General features: G+C 49.0%; 1 protein-coding gene across 1 annotated transcript in view; it reads right to left on the bottom strand.

The window, feature by feature from the left end:
* LOC142793894 (uncharacterized) overlaps window positions 1-7,894 on the bottom strand; it is a 61,389-nt gene extending 53,495 nt beyond the window's left edge. Inside the window, exon 1 of the mRNA XM_075885820.1 lies at window positions 7,717-7,894. Coding sequence (XP_075741935.1) covers window positions 7,717-7,894 — 178 coding nt within the window. The remainder of the gene's footprint in view (window positions 1-7,716) is intronic.
* Between the last annotated feature and the right edge of the window lie 5,842 nt (window positions 7,895-13,736).

Below are 13,736 nucleotides of genomic sequence, written 5' to 3'. Positions count from 1 at the left end.
TCGGCTTCACACACGCAGCTGTTGCCACGCGTCCTCGCTCGATAGCGGTAGACACACGCTCTTGCCTGTAGCTCGAGCCTTCACCCCTCAGGTGGAAATCCTCTTCACCTCCTGCTTTGTCCCTACGGACAAAACCTTCGCCGACTACACGGCGGAATCCCTACGCACTCTGGCGCTAAATTCCGTCTTCTCCTGCTCTCTCGTCTCAGCCGCTCGATTAAATACCTTCCGCGCCACATTCCAGAAGGTTCTCATCATTTCGTCGGCGCGATACGCAGCGAAGGCTGGGAAGAGGGCGAGATGGTTGGAACGCCCTCCGCGGCAGATGACTCAGCTCGGTATGACCACGCCTCTTTCGTTCTAGAACTTTCGCGGGCTATCTCGGCCACCGATGTGGGGTGAGGAGGTTCGTCGGTGAAGCCACGCTTCCGAGGGGAGAGCGCGTGCCCCGGGGAGCCTTGGATGTTTGTTTTCTTTTTTCTTCTTTTGACCTCGCGGCGTCTCTTTCGCGCGTTATCGCAAGAATTTGGCGGCGCGCCAATTTTTAGCGCTCGTTCTGTGACAAGGGCTAGCGTGCTTTCTCTTCGTGTGGTACCAGGAGTAAGCATATTACGAAGGATTGCCGAAGTTCTTTTCGTGCTCAAATTTCTTCGAAAAGAGTCGCACAAGCTCCTCCAGTTAGAAGTACACAGTTCTTGTGAATACGCATTGGCTGCCTCAGTGATTTGTGCTATGCGCTCTCTGAGCTTTCGGTTGTGCCGCTGCCTCTTCCATCTTTTTATGAGGCTGCGTTTTGCCTCCCATACGTGGAGGAGATGGTTGTCGATGGCTGGGTTTTTCGGTGTTGTTTTAAGTCGTTTAGTGGATTGATCTGCTGCTTCCCGCATATAAGCCATCCAGACTTTTATCATGTTGTGGTCCTGAGTATCAGTCTGGCACTCTCTAATTTTCCTCCAATCTGTGAGACATGCAGTACCGGTCGGTTGTATTATGCTTGCCGTTTGTATAGAGATGCTGAGGATTTAACGGTTGAATGATTTGATTGATTTGTGGGGTTGAACGTCCCAAAACCACTATTTGATTATGAGGGACACCGTAGTGGAGGGCTCCAGAAATTTTGACTACCTGGGGTTCTTGAACGTGCACCAAAATCTGAGTACACGGGCCTACAACATTTCCGCCTCCATCGGAAATGCAGCCGCCACAGCCGGGATTTGATCCCGCGACCTGCGGGTCAGCAGCCGAGTACCTTAGCCACCAGACCACCGTGGCGGGGCGAGGATGTAATGGTCGCTTCCCAGTGTTTTGTCTAGGTTCGTCCAGGTTACTCCTCGTTCATTGCTTACAAAACTTTGGTAATGGACAGTGTCTCTGGCTACGCTGTTTTCCATTCTTGTGGGAGAGTCTGGTTGCGTGACGATGACTAGATAATGAGCCTACATTGCCTTCAGCATGTTGATTCCTTTGATTGTATCTCTTTTGTAGCCCCACTCTGTATGCCAGGCGTTGAAATCCCCAAGCAGTATGAATCTGTCACCTCGTTTCGCGCTGTTTATAGCATGACGGATAATTGGTGTGAAGTCCGCCATCCAATCTCGAGGCGAACTATAGACATTCGCAACAATGTTGTTCGGGGACCTTTCTTAACAGGCCATACTGTTGCTATTTGGTGTGGTATGTCAACCCCTTGTACAGTTTCCACGCTAATAACGAGATCTTTCTGAACCAAAATAGCCGTCCCTGTGTTTGTGTTTGTGTGAAGTGTGTATATCAATAGTGAGCGTTTTGGTGTCCCTGTATTTTGCAAACATATGAGATCAGGTGTAATTGCTGCTAATCGCACAAACTGTGTTAGCGCAGATTCTTTGTTGCGCAGAGAGTGGCAGTTCCACAGCCACAACTCGAGATTCTCTTGGTTGGCGTGTGATGGGTCTAGCCATCATACGGGCTCTGGAATGTATCCCTCTCAGTCGTCGTTGACACCTTGGGACAGCAACCTCCAGGGCTTGAGCTTCCCCGTTCCCTTGCTTTTTGCACTCCTTTGATGAAGTCGTGGACATATTTTTCAAGATTGCCCGGCTCTGCAAATAGAAGCTGCAGTTGGGTTGCTATGTCTTGCAGCTGTCCCTCTACATTTTGCGGCTGGAAAGTAGCTGGTTGTGCTGCGCTGGCTTCCGTTTGCGTCTGTTGATTTTGTGTGCTGTGGTTGGTTGTTCTGATAGCCAAAAGTAGTGTGAGTGCTGCTACCTCTGTCTGTAGTGCGGCAAGGCTAGATTTAAGTTGCTTATTTTCTGCTATTATTCTTTTACATTCCTCATGTTGTATGATTGGTGTGATTCCGCTGCTTTCCGCCTCAGCTGCTTCGTTGCTCGTTTCCGCGACCTTGACCTCGATCTTGGTTTACGTGGAGGTGGAGACTTGGAGGCGGCGCGCGCTGCGTTTCCCTCGTGGCGTATTGGGGTGCTGTGTCGGCTCGTCGACCGTGGCTTCCTGTCGTCGCGAAGCTCTGATTCCTCTTCTTCTGACGAAAACCATTGTAACCCCTTACGCTTAACACTAGGTGCACGCTTTGGTTTTCTGGCAGTCGCTCTCAGCTGCTTGAGTCTCTGTGTACAGCTGTGATCACCTGTGACGTGTTCCCTTTACACGAGGCACCCTTTGGCACGCACACAAGCCCATCAGTTGGGTTTCTAGTTCCACGTCGGGCCACAGAAGGAGATCGTCGCGCTCTTCATTTCTCCAATCATACGGGCTTCTATGATTTCCACTCCTTGCGTTTACACTCGCAAGTTGACCTCAGCGTTTCAGAAGGGGTGCGGGGTGGTATGCCGTGTATCTCTCCCCTGAGGGCTTCTTTACCAGTCGCCGCGTACACGTTTACGGCATGTGAGCGACCGTTTATTCTGAGCGTAGTTATGCGATGAAGCTGCTCCGCAACTTCTTGCTCTGATGTTGATATAATTACTATGTTTGATCCCGGTTTTATCCGCAACAGAAAGTGCTCACGTGTTACGGTGTGTTGGCAAGCTGCGGTGACTGCCGGTGCCATCTCCGGAGTAGTGATTGAGCGTAGTGGTAAGCCCTGGTGAGGCCTAAATACAATCTTGAAATCATCCTTGGGAAGTGGCGGGAGCTTGACCCCACTCTTCGTAGGGTTCTCGGTGGAGATTCCTTTGTCTCTTCTTCGGGTTTCTTTTGCCCCTGTTTCTTTCTTTCGCTTGCTGTTTTTTCTGCCTTAGGGTGAGAACGGTGTGCCAGTCACCCTCTGTCTTCGTTCTCTTTATTGTTCTGTGGTGCATTGACGTTAAGTTGTGGCCCTGGCTTTGCTTGTCGAAGGTGTGGCGAGGTCCATGTCCTCAACCGTCGTAATACTTGAAGTGCTTGCTGCTGATGGTGGTGTTGAAGAAATGGCCTGCGGCTCCATTTCTCGTGCAGGAATCTGCGTCGATGCGGCTCCCTAGACGCAGGCGGCGTCGGAGCTCTAACGCCGAGATGGCGTTCGGCGCAGCTCGTCCACCACTTGGGCTTACTCTAGTTGGAAGTCTGTGGTCCGTGCGTTCGTCGGAGGTCCACTTGTTTGTTGTCCAAATGTTTCCCTGAACGTCACAAATCGTTTGGTGTCACTTGTACGATGGGTAGAGACACTTTTCAAGCGAAAACACGTAAATGATATGGAGCGCGACGTGAGTCACGTAGCGCTCGTATAGACGCTTGACGCGTTCCCTCTCCCTCTCCGTTCTGTAGAGGAATACGTAAAGCATTCTCATGTCGGTCAGCTAGCAGATAAGTCTGCCAAGCCTCGTGTGGTGCCGTTGCAGCCAGTCAAATGGCCAGACGGGCCATGGAAAAATTTGGCAGCATATCCACGGAGTGAATGATGGAGAGTGGGGCGAAGCATTCGTCCGTCCATTCCTTCTTGCTTCCGTCCATCCATGCGTCAATCTGTGTGACCGTCCATGCGTCCATCCGCCCGTCCGTGCGTGCGTCTGCTCGTGCATCCATCCCTGCGTTAGTCCATGCATCCGCCCCTGCGTCCGTTCATGCGTCCATCCATACATCTGTCTGTGTGTACGTTTGTCCATCTATTCAACACTCCAAGTACCACAATCGCATATTTTCATCATATATTCCCCATTATGGAGCCTACATGAACGGCCGTTTTTAGAGTGGAGACATCTTAATAAGTGCCTTCAAGAAACTCAGCCAAAACCAGCGGGCAACGGGGCACGCTGTTGCCAACTTCCACCAAATTCAGCATAGTTTTCTGTGCGCCGCCATTTTGGAGCCAGCCAACAAACAACACCTGGGCTTTGGACAGCGGTGGTTCTCAGGGTCATGTGAGCGACCCAGTTCTCAAAGTGAGCGCATGAAGAAATTCGCAGCCCACTTACAAACACTTGCAACATAATACTGAGGTTACGCTGACACGAGCGCAAGCGTGGCAACAGCTCAGACTAGCGAGCGCGTCTCCGTACGAACGCGCGGACGCGTCCCGTTTGTGGGCTTCCTATTCGCAATGCGTGGACGCAGCAACGACAACTTCGGTTATCTACTCGTTCGCGAACACCGCGAAACACATATATGTGTGCCGCAGGAAAAAACAGTGAACGAAATACGCAGTACTCACAGAGCAAATACGAGACGCACTGGTGGGCTCCCAGCCGTCTCGCTTCACTTGTGCCAGCCATAGTTGTCGTCGGCCAGGGCTCGCTGGGAAGCGGAACATTCGCACCCCCTTTCTGTTGTGGTTAGTGCAGAGCAGTACGCAGCATCCAGGCATTCTAAGGCTTCACCGGCAGCGTTTAACACGCTACCGCAACGTTCGACGCCGTATTATTGAGAACTAAACGCAACCGGACGTAGACGCAGTGCGGGCACCAAGATGGGGCGACAGCGCGGCGTTGCTGTCTGGCAACATTGTGTTTTGGTGGGCGGCGGTGCGTTGGCGGCATGTAGTGGGTCAAAGGCTGACATCACCCTAAAAACGACCGTTCATGTAGGCTCCCTATTCCCCATATAGAAGCACCGCCATCCAGCGGACATTCCAAGGACTAAACGAGAGGTGGCACACGCACACTTTCTTACGGCTTGCGCTTCGGGTCTACTTCCCACCTTTAACCACCTCGAGTTCATGGTATATACTAGTTCACTGTATTCATGGCACTGCGTCCCAACGCTCGCTAAACCTTTCTAAAACCAAGGAGGTTAGGCCCAGCAAGTATAACGTAGCAACCTTTTCCTGTCAGATAGTGCTCGATGTACATGCCAATGGCTGCTAATGGGCAATGAGAGACAGGAAAATTAGGCTTTCACCTTGTTACGGCTTGCGCTTCGTATCTACTTCCCACCTTACACCACCTCGTGTTCATGGTATATATTAGTTATTGTATTCATGGCACTGTGGCTCAACGCTTGCAAAACCTTTCTAAAACTAAGAAGGTTACACCCAGCGAGTATACCGTAAAAACCCTTTCTTGTCAGATAGTGCTCAATGTACATGCCAATGGCTGCTAATGGGGATCGCAGCGCGCGTGTTAACTAAAAGCCGAATGCTCCTATCTCTTATTCCCCATTGGCAGCCATATTGGCATATACATAGAGCACTATTTTTTATTGTTCAACAACGCACAGAAGAAATCTCTCACCGGCACCACCTTGGAGGTCAAAATGTTATGCTTGTTACACAACACGGCTACGAGGAACGAATGGATGCTGCTATAAAGAGCTTCACCCCTAAAAATTGGGTATGTTGATTGTCGGCCCACTAAATGTCTTTTCCAATGTATCTCGTAACATTGGTGGATTACCATTCTAAGTTGCCCGAGGTTCTTGGAACGAATACAATATCAGCAGAGGACGGCATTAAGTTGTTGGACTGGTCCTTTAGGCGCGAAGTGCTACCACTGGTTTTAGTTACCGACAATGGTCCACAGTTTGTGTCACAGCAGTTTAGGAACTATCTTAAGGAAAAAGCCACTCGTCACGTGTTCTCGTTAAATTATTTTCCTCAGTCCAACGGTCAAATAGAACGCCTGAATAGGGTTGTGAAGGAACATTTACTGGTAGCTAGACTGGAAGGAAAAGATCCAGTAAAAAGCATCACAGAATTTTGGAGTTGATACAGAGTCAGTCCACACGTGGTGACAGGTCTTTCACCAGCTTTTTTGCTGCATGGCCGTCCACCTCGCTCTAAAACAGACATCAGCAACTTTAGAATCCGTCATCAGGTATCAGGGTTTCAAGCTGATTTACCTTAGGTACGTAATAGAGCCTCGGAAGAAAAGCGATAAAGTAAAGAATATTTTCATTAAAGGAAAGGGGCACAGAAACACCGCATAAAGGTAGGAGACTTGGTTAAAATAAGTTTTCATAAAAAAGAAAACTGTAAGTATAGCAAGCCTCATAGGGTACAGGCTCAGGTTGCGCCTTTCACTTTTGTGCTAAGTGATGGCAAGAAGTGGAACGCTTCCAAGCTGACAGTATTTCCTGAGGGTTTCTTTGAGAAGGCGGCTAGTCCTACCCGACCTGAAGAATTCATTTACTCTTATTCTAACATAGACAACTGTGATAGTCAGCCCCCTAGTTCACCTTCTCTAGTTGGCTTTCCCCCCCTCCAAATCTTCAGACAGACTCTCAATTGTCAGAGCTCTCGGTTAATGAAAGGTCTGAATCAGTGGTTCCTCAGGAAACGTTGGGATGTCAATGAATGCAAAACTTTATTACAAATATTTTTTTCCGGTGAAGGCCAAGAGGACTCTGTTAGGCATTCCTCGATAACTGTTCGAAATCATACCAATCCCGGGGAGGGAGGAAATGAAGGGGTGACAGGGTTTTCGCAGCCGACCAAAAATGGTCACAATCCACCAAGCTCTTCTTTGGCCCCTTCGTATCCGCGCCATGAGAGAAAGTGCCCAGAGTGGTTTAAAGACTTTGTGACTTAGTGCGGATATCATGGATAATGACTGTAATATTGTAGTGTGTGTTGTTTTGCAAGATCGTAGAATGTTCTTGTGTTTTGTGGTGCCACTCATGGACGTATGGACAGGTAATTCATCTTGCCATTGGTGTGAATTCAGTTGGATGTGTGGACACTCACGGGACTGTGATGACTGTTTCCATCGACGGGGGGGGGAGGGGGATGATGTGGTGTTGTGGCGTCATCTTTGAGAAGGATGTGCACTGTGTGTCGTGTGGTTGTGTGCTTTATATATAGATGTCGTTGCAGACCAGCACACGTGATTGTCGGTAGCCAATTACGTGTGTACGTGTCGCTCCGTGGTGTAATTTTATTAAACGGCTGCTAGTCAGTCTAGTCGTTGTTGGGCTTCCGTGGAGTACTTTTGACTCACTCGTGTCGGTGGGCCGATTGCCGGCGCGCGCCGAGTTCCACGTTCAGTCATTGGGCCCCTTGCCGTCGTTCGGACGCCACCCGCCGACACAACATGATCCAACCACAAAAGTTCATTGTGCTCCCCTCATATGTCTTAAATTCGGGCACAGCCTTGTTCTTTTTTTCCACGGACGGTTCAATTCCGATTATGTTGAGACGCCGCGTCGCAGAAGCATCGCAGTCAGGAGGAGAAGTCGGGCTGCAATTCTAGCAAGCACCAGGAAGTGCAGACGCCATTAGTAGACGTCCCACTGGTACTGTCGGGAGTTGGATGTTTTTTTATAGTAGCAAACGCAAGAAACCCGACACCGTTCGTCCTGGCCTGCCTTCTTCTCGGATCTCAATCTGAATGCGAAGGAAATCGAGCAACGCGGCAGCCTGGCGAACTCTCTGTTCAGGTGTCGCGATGCCGGACGTTTTCTGCGGCGCTTTCTGCGCCTTCTGGCGGTAGAGAATTCTGAGATCGACCAGCTGACACTTCATCAAGATGCAGTGGAGGACCATGTTGTACTGGTCAGGTGGGACGCCCAAACCAGTGAACGTGGAGAGTCGAAAGTTCACCTTGTCGTATAGAGCAGGCGAAGCTTCTCCACGTCTGCCGACGACTTGACTGGCGCTAAGGCGAGTAGGTGGTGAACATGCTCGTTGACAAGCAAGTCGCGTCGACCAAATCGTTCCGTCAAGTTCTTGATCGTGATGTTGTAATTGTTTTCGGTTAGTCGGATGCCCTCGATTACTCTCTTTGCTGCACTGCTCAAATAGGACTGAAGGTACCTGAACTTCTCGATCTGTAAAAGGTGGCCATTCAGGTGAATCGTGGCACTGAAATGACCCCAGAAGGATCGCCAATCGCGAAGTGCGCCGGAAAACGTCGGTATCTGTAGTTTCGGCAGGACCACTGTGCGATGATGCGGCATCGTTTCTTGAATGGGAATCGTATCGGCTACTCGAGACAAGTCACTGACCTGGCTTTGGGATGCGGTGCTGGCACCATCGGCGTCGGCGTTAGGGGATGTAGCCACCAACCTCGCAGCACTCGTTACTGTCACCTTGCTTGCGGCCTCTCGGAGGAAGAAACGCGCTCGGGACCCGGCGTAAAAGACCCTTTGGTCGTACTCTTCCGCAACCTTGAGCTCTTCCTCGTAGTCGTCGTCGTCAGTTGCATCGAAGAATTCGTTGTTCAAGGTGACAAGTTTGGCGTTCTTCTGAGTGAGGTAGGCAACTAGGGAGTCGACTTGACTGGCATCGGAAACGGAGGCCTGCAGCTCGTCGGTAAGGAGCGCGATAGTTCGTGTGACGCTCGTCCAGACGACGCCACGGTTCTTGCGCAGCCGCTCCAACGACGCCATCGGAATAAGAAGTCTTGGAAAGGCGTGACCGGGGGGGGGGGGGGAGGGGGTTTCAGCACATGAAAGATATCGCATATTCAAGGCCAGAGCCCTACATTAAGAACGTCCATGTTTATTTCTACCGCTCGTGCCTAACTTCCTCCCTGTATTCTACGACGTTCTGCGTCTTGTTGACGCCCATCTGCAATTATCAGCAACAGTCACGTTGTTACTTGACATGCATCCCATGTTTGTCATGTTTGCATCAGTATCACGCCTTCGTCATCTATTTACGTCTCGTAATACCGAATTTGGTATAAGGGAAGCTAGCGAAACGGCAGCGAGCACATCTTATTCATGGCATGCAGTCATGTTGTTACATGACACACATCTCATGATTATAATGTTAGTACCAGTCACATACCTTCGTCTTCCATTCACGTACCATAATACTAAATTTGGCGTATGTGACGCTAGCGAAACAGCTGGGAGCGCATCGTGAGCGTGGCATGTAGTCATGTTGTTAGACGGCACGCTTGTCATGATTTTCATGTTAGGGTCTGTCGCTTGTGTTCGTCATGAAATCATGTCATACCATACTAGTTTTTCAACATGCCATTTGAACGAAACCATCGAAAGAGCTGCAGGATCATGAAATGTAAATCATGACATTAATGACATGCATGTTATGATTTTCATGTTATTACTAGTCATATAGGTTTTTCATACAGTCATGTTATTCCATACTAAATTTGGTATCGATACCATTGTCTAAAGGGCCAGGAGAGCTAAAAGTCGTAGGCGGCTAGATAGATAGATAGATAGATAGATAGATAGATAGATAGATAGATAGATAAATAGATAGATAGATAAATAGATAGATAGATAGATAGATAGATAGATAGAAAGATAGATAGATAGATAGAAAGATAGATAGATAGATACGCTCAAGGTCGCCGAAGTTCGCAGAGAAATTTTTCGTATTTAAAAGCTAAGAAAGCCAGCTGTTAGCATCAAAATTGGCGCACATGGGCGCTCTCTCGAGATTTCACGTCAGTGCTCAAGAACCCCTTAAGAACTTATGCACAGTGCATAATAATAAGACCCGCACCAGTGGGTGAGTGAGTGAGTGAGTGAATTTTTTGTACATGCCCAGTGGTGCGAGGCAGCTAGAGCCGCAAGCACTTCATTCTATGTGACGGCCTGTAACCCTAAGACACAAGACGGCAAGAGGCCTCGGCATGCCATACAGCCCACAGTAAGCCAGTGAGATCGTGGATGCAGCAGGGCTCTATCCAATCATGTTTCACATGTCGAGAGTGCAATGTGTACACCGCTTAGGGTACGCCTGCTGCTCACTACCAGTGCCCGTCCTCAGGATGGGCTGCAGCGTAGCTCTGACTCCACACATTAAATAGACACTAAAGAGAAAATTTAAGTCAATGTTGAGTGGTGAAATGGCAGTCTAGGAATCTCGTGGTGCTACTTTTGTGTCAAAGAAGCGCTTATTTTGAAATAAGATTATGTAGTAGTGATCCGCATCACGTTATCACACTTTAAATCACCTGCCTCAAGTGGAACTTTTCATGTCACTATTGCTTTGTACAACGTTGCCCGGCTTTAATGCGCGACCACCGGCACTAGCAGCAGAGTGAAAGTAGCGGGAGAGAGAGAAAAACATTATTATATCTATATGCAGGGAGTATGTGGGTGGTGGCCCGGTGCGAGCCACCCCTCACAAACACTAGGTGGGCTTCTCATACAGAAGCCCATTGGCGTCCAATGCGACTCGGGCTCGGTTGACTAGGGCCTTATGGCTTGCCAGGTTGGACCAGCCGAGCAGGGCCACCTCCGAATTCTCTCGGGTGGGGTTCGGTTTCAGGTTGAGGCGAGGTGTCGGCTGGCATGCTCATACCATGTGGAAGATGTCCGAAGACTTCTCCGCACAGTGCAGGCATTTTCCTGTACAGGCAGGATCGAGATATTTAAAAACTGCCAGGCATAGAAGTGTTTTGGTGTAAAGGCGGAGGAGTAAACGCTCCTCCGCCTTTGTAAGGCCCTCACAGAATTTATGATAAATTGAATGCCCGAATCGGTAGCAATCGGTAATTTCTCAAAATGTCAGGGCCGGATTGGGTTCAAGATCTATTTCGGAAGGGTATGAAGCCATTACCCGGAGAGTGAGCAGGTGGGCGGTGGCGTCAGCCATTGCATTGCCTTCGAGGCCCATGTGAGCTGGAGCTCATATGAACCTTCGGGACGCGGGGCCCCCCACGTAATTGCTGTTTTGTAAGAAGCGGTACGCCAGTTGTGGGACATACCCGCGTTGAATATTTTGGCAGGCCCCTCTCGAGTCTAATGATGACGTGCGAGTCCAGGTCTGTGGCAGCTAGTGCGATGGCGACTTCCTCCACATATGTTATGTCCTGTGCTTTGAATGTGAGGTCATTCACCACGACATTTTGGTGGACGACTGCAGCCGTGTACCACCCCAAATGGTGAGGGCTGGAGGCGTCCACGTAAAATATGCCGTGTTTGTTTCCATAGTGGTGAGCTAGTGCCTACGCCCGCGCAAGGCACCTGCCCCTGTTGTCGTGACGTGTCACGTTGGCCGGAAGAGGGTCCACATGCAGGGTATATCCCCAGACTTCTGGAATGCGTACGCGCTTCTCCGTCCCTGTTGGATGGTGGATGTGTAGTCAGGCTAATAGGCGGAGACCTGACGGAGTTTTTGAAAGTCTCGCGTATTGATTGGTCAAGTGTGCCTCCTGGAGCTCTGCACAAGTGTATACTATCCCCAGGCCCATAAGGCGCTGGTTGGGCGTGGTTATTGGGAGATCGAGGGCCCGCTTGTATATCTTCCTGACAATCACCTCAAGGGAGTTCTCGTCAAACTTGCGCAGATAGAGGTAAGGAGCCGAGTGGGGGACTCGGCTGGTTACGAATGCATGCGCCTGCAGCAAGGCGTCTCTGCAACATAGCCCTCCGCGCTTGTTGAAAACCTGGCGGACCATACGGCCCACCTGGTCACCCACCTCACTCAGTTTTGTCGATGTTGTATCGACTCGGCGATGTTTGGGAATAAACAGACCCAGTACTCTGATTTTCTGCCATGGGCTCAGCGATAGCAAGTATGCTTAGTTCAACTGGGCCCCGCTATAGTGCATGACCTGTCTAGTTTAACCAAGTGAATATTGAACTTTCGAACCACTTGCGCTATTCCCTATGGTAGCGTCTGGTGGCCGTGGGTTGCTCCCTCCTCCGTATGTAGTATGTAGACACAGTATGTAGTATGTAGTTTATGTTTTGTTCAGTAGATGGCGTTGTGTGTATATGTTAATGGTAACAATATATCCCGATAGCTTCATACCCTCAAGCTACCGGATGATGACATATAACGCATGGATGCTTTGTCCCATTCCTCATTATTCACTCCATGGATATGCTGTGATTTTTTTCAATGAATCGGACAGAAACGAATAAGGAGCATTTCATTACGTCTCTTGATGCACGGAAGGTTCTCTTTTAGTGCAGCTTGTTTGATTAGTAGGGATATTAGTAGGTGGTAAGTATGACGTCATCGGGATCATTTTCCGAGTGTCATACTCGTGGCACGTGTTGTCGTGCATAGACATTCATTTCTCGGTAAAAAGGGCACTGTCGTTGATAATATAGTCCTTTTAGATGTCATAGAATGAGCTTTCACTCTGACATAAATTATTTGATTTTAATGTCCCTTTACCAACATACATACCTACCTACATACATACATACATACATACATACATACATACATACATACATACATACATACATACATACATACATACATACATACATACATACATACATACATACATACATACATACATGAGAGGGGGCTGGTGGTTAGCTATAGGGAGGCTACTAACGACTATAGACTGAGGAGAGTCATATTTGCCCCTCGCGCGTCACTCGCCTCACATGTAGCATGTGATGGCATAGGGCCAACATCGGCAGTATCCAACTCTGGTGACGTGTAGTCCCTTCAATTTAGATCAGTATTACCCTTAAAATACATTTTGTCCAGAAAGGGTGGGCCTTGATCGCATTATTTGGTCGTGCCCACAGGCTTCCCAAAATGGTAAAAAATGCCTCCACCTCGGAAGGAAATCGGGAGGAAATGCGAAAGCATTGCGTAGCGTCCATAACGGTATTTCGTACGTGACTCGTGAGAATTAAGCGTTAGAAGAATAATGTTTTCCTTAGGGGGCGAAGCTTCTTATGCCATGGGTCGTGCGTTCGCAATGTATGTAGAAGTCGTAGTAGCAGTAGGTAGCCACCTCCACGGCCGGACTAGAGGAGCGGCAAGCGTGCACCTTTTTCCATTGAGGAGGAAACCCGCGCACGTTAATCATAAATGAAAAGATAGTTGTTCCTGATGAAATAACTTACAAAAACGAGTATTGGTGACTTAATCCTTAATAAAGTCAGACTTTAATTGGATGCTTACTGAAAAAAAAAACTAGTATCAGAAGGACGCACTTTAAGTACTATCGTACCAGAAAGGGTTGCCACATTAAACGCGCTGGACGTAACCTCCTTGGTTTTAGCAAGGCTTAGCGATGGTTGGGCCGCGGTGCCATGGATATAGTGAGCTAATATATAGCGGATTATAGCTATGAACTAGAGGTGATGAAAGGTTGGAAGTAGGCACGAAGTGCAGGCCGTAAGAAAGTGCGCGAGTGCCACTCCTCGTTTAGTCCTTGGAATTTTCGCTGGATGGCGGTTCTTCTATACGCTGAATATATGATAAAAAGATGCGAGACGGTTGTAGTTGGAGTGTTCACTAGATGGACAGATAGATGTACGGACGTACGGATGGACAGACAGACAGACAGACAGACAGACAGACAGACAGACAGATGCTTGGACGGATAGATTAATGTACAGAAGCTTGGACGGAGGACGGAAGCACTAACGGATGGACGGATGGAAGCACAAACGGTTGGACACACGGAAGGACAGACGGATTCTTC

Source organism: Rhipicephalus microplus, chromosome 2 (assembly GCF_043290135.1).
Source record: "Rhipicephalus microplus isolate Deutch F79 chromosome 2, USDA_Rmic, whole genome shotgun sequence".
NCBI lineage: Eukaryota > Metazoa > Arthropoda > Arachnida > Ixodida > Ixodidae > Rhipicephalus > Rhipicephalus microplus.
This window is presented reverse-complemented; position numbering and strand designations above follow the sequence as displayed.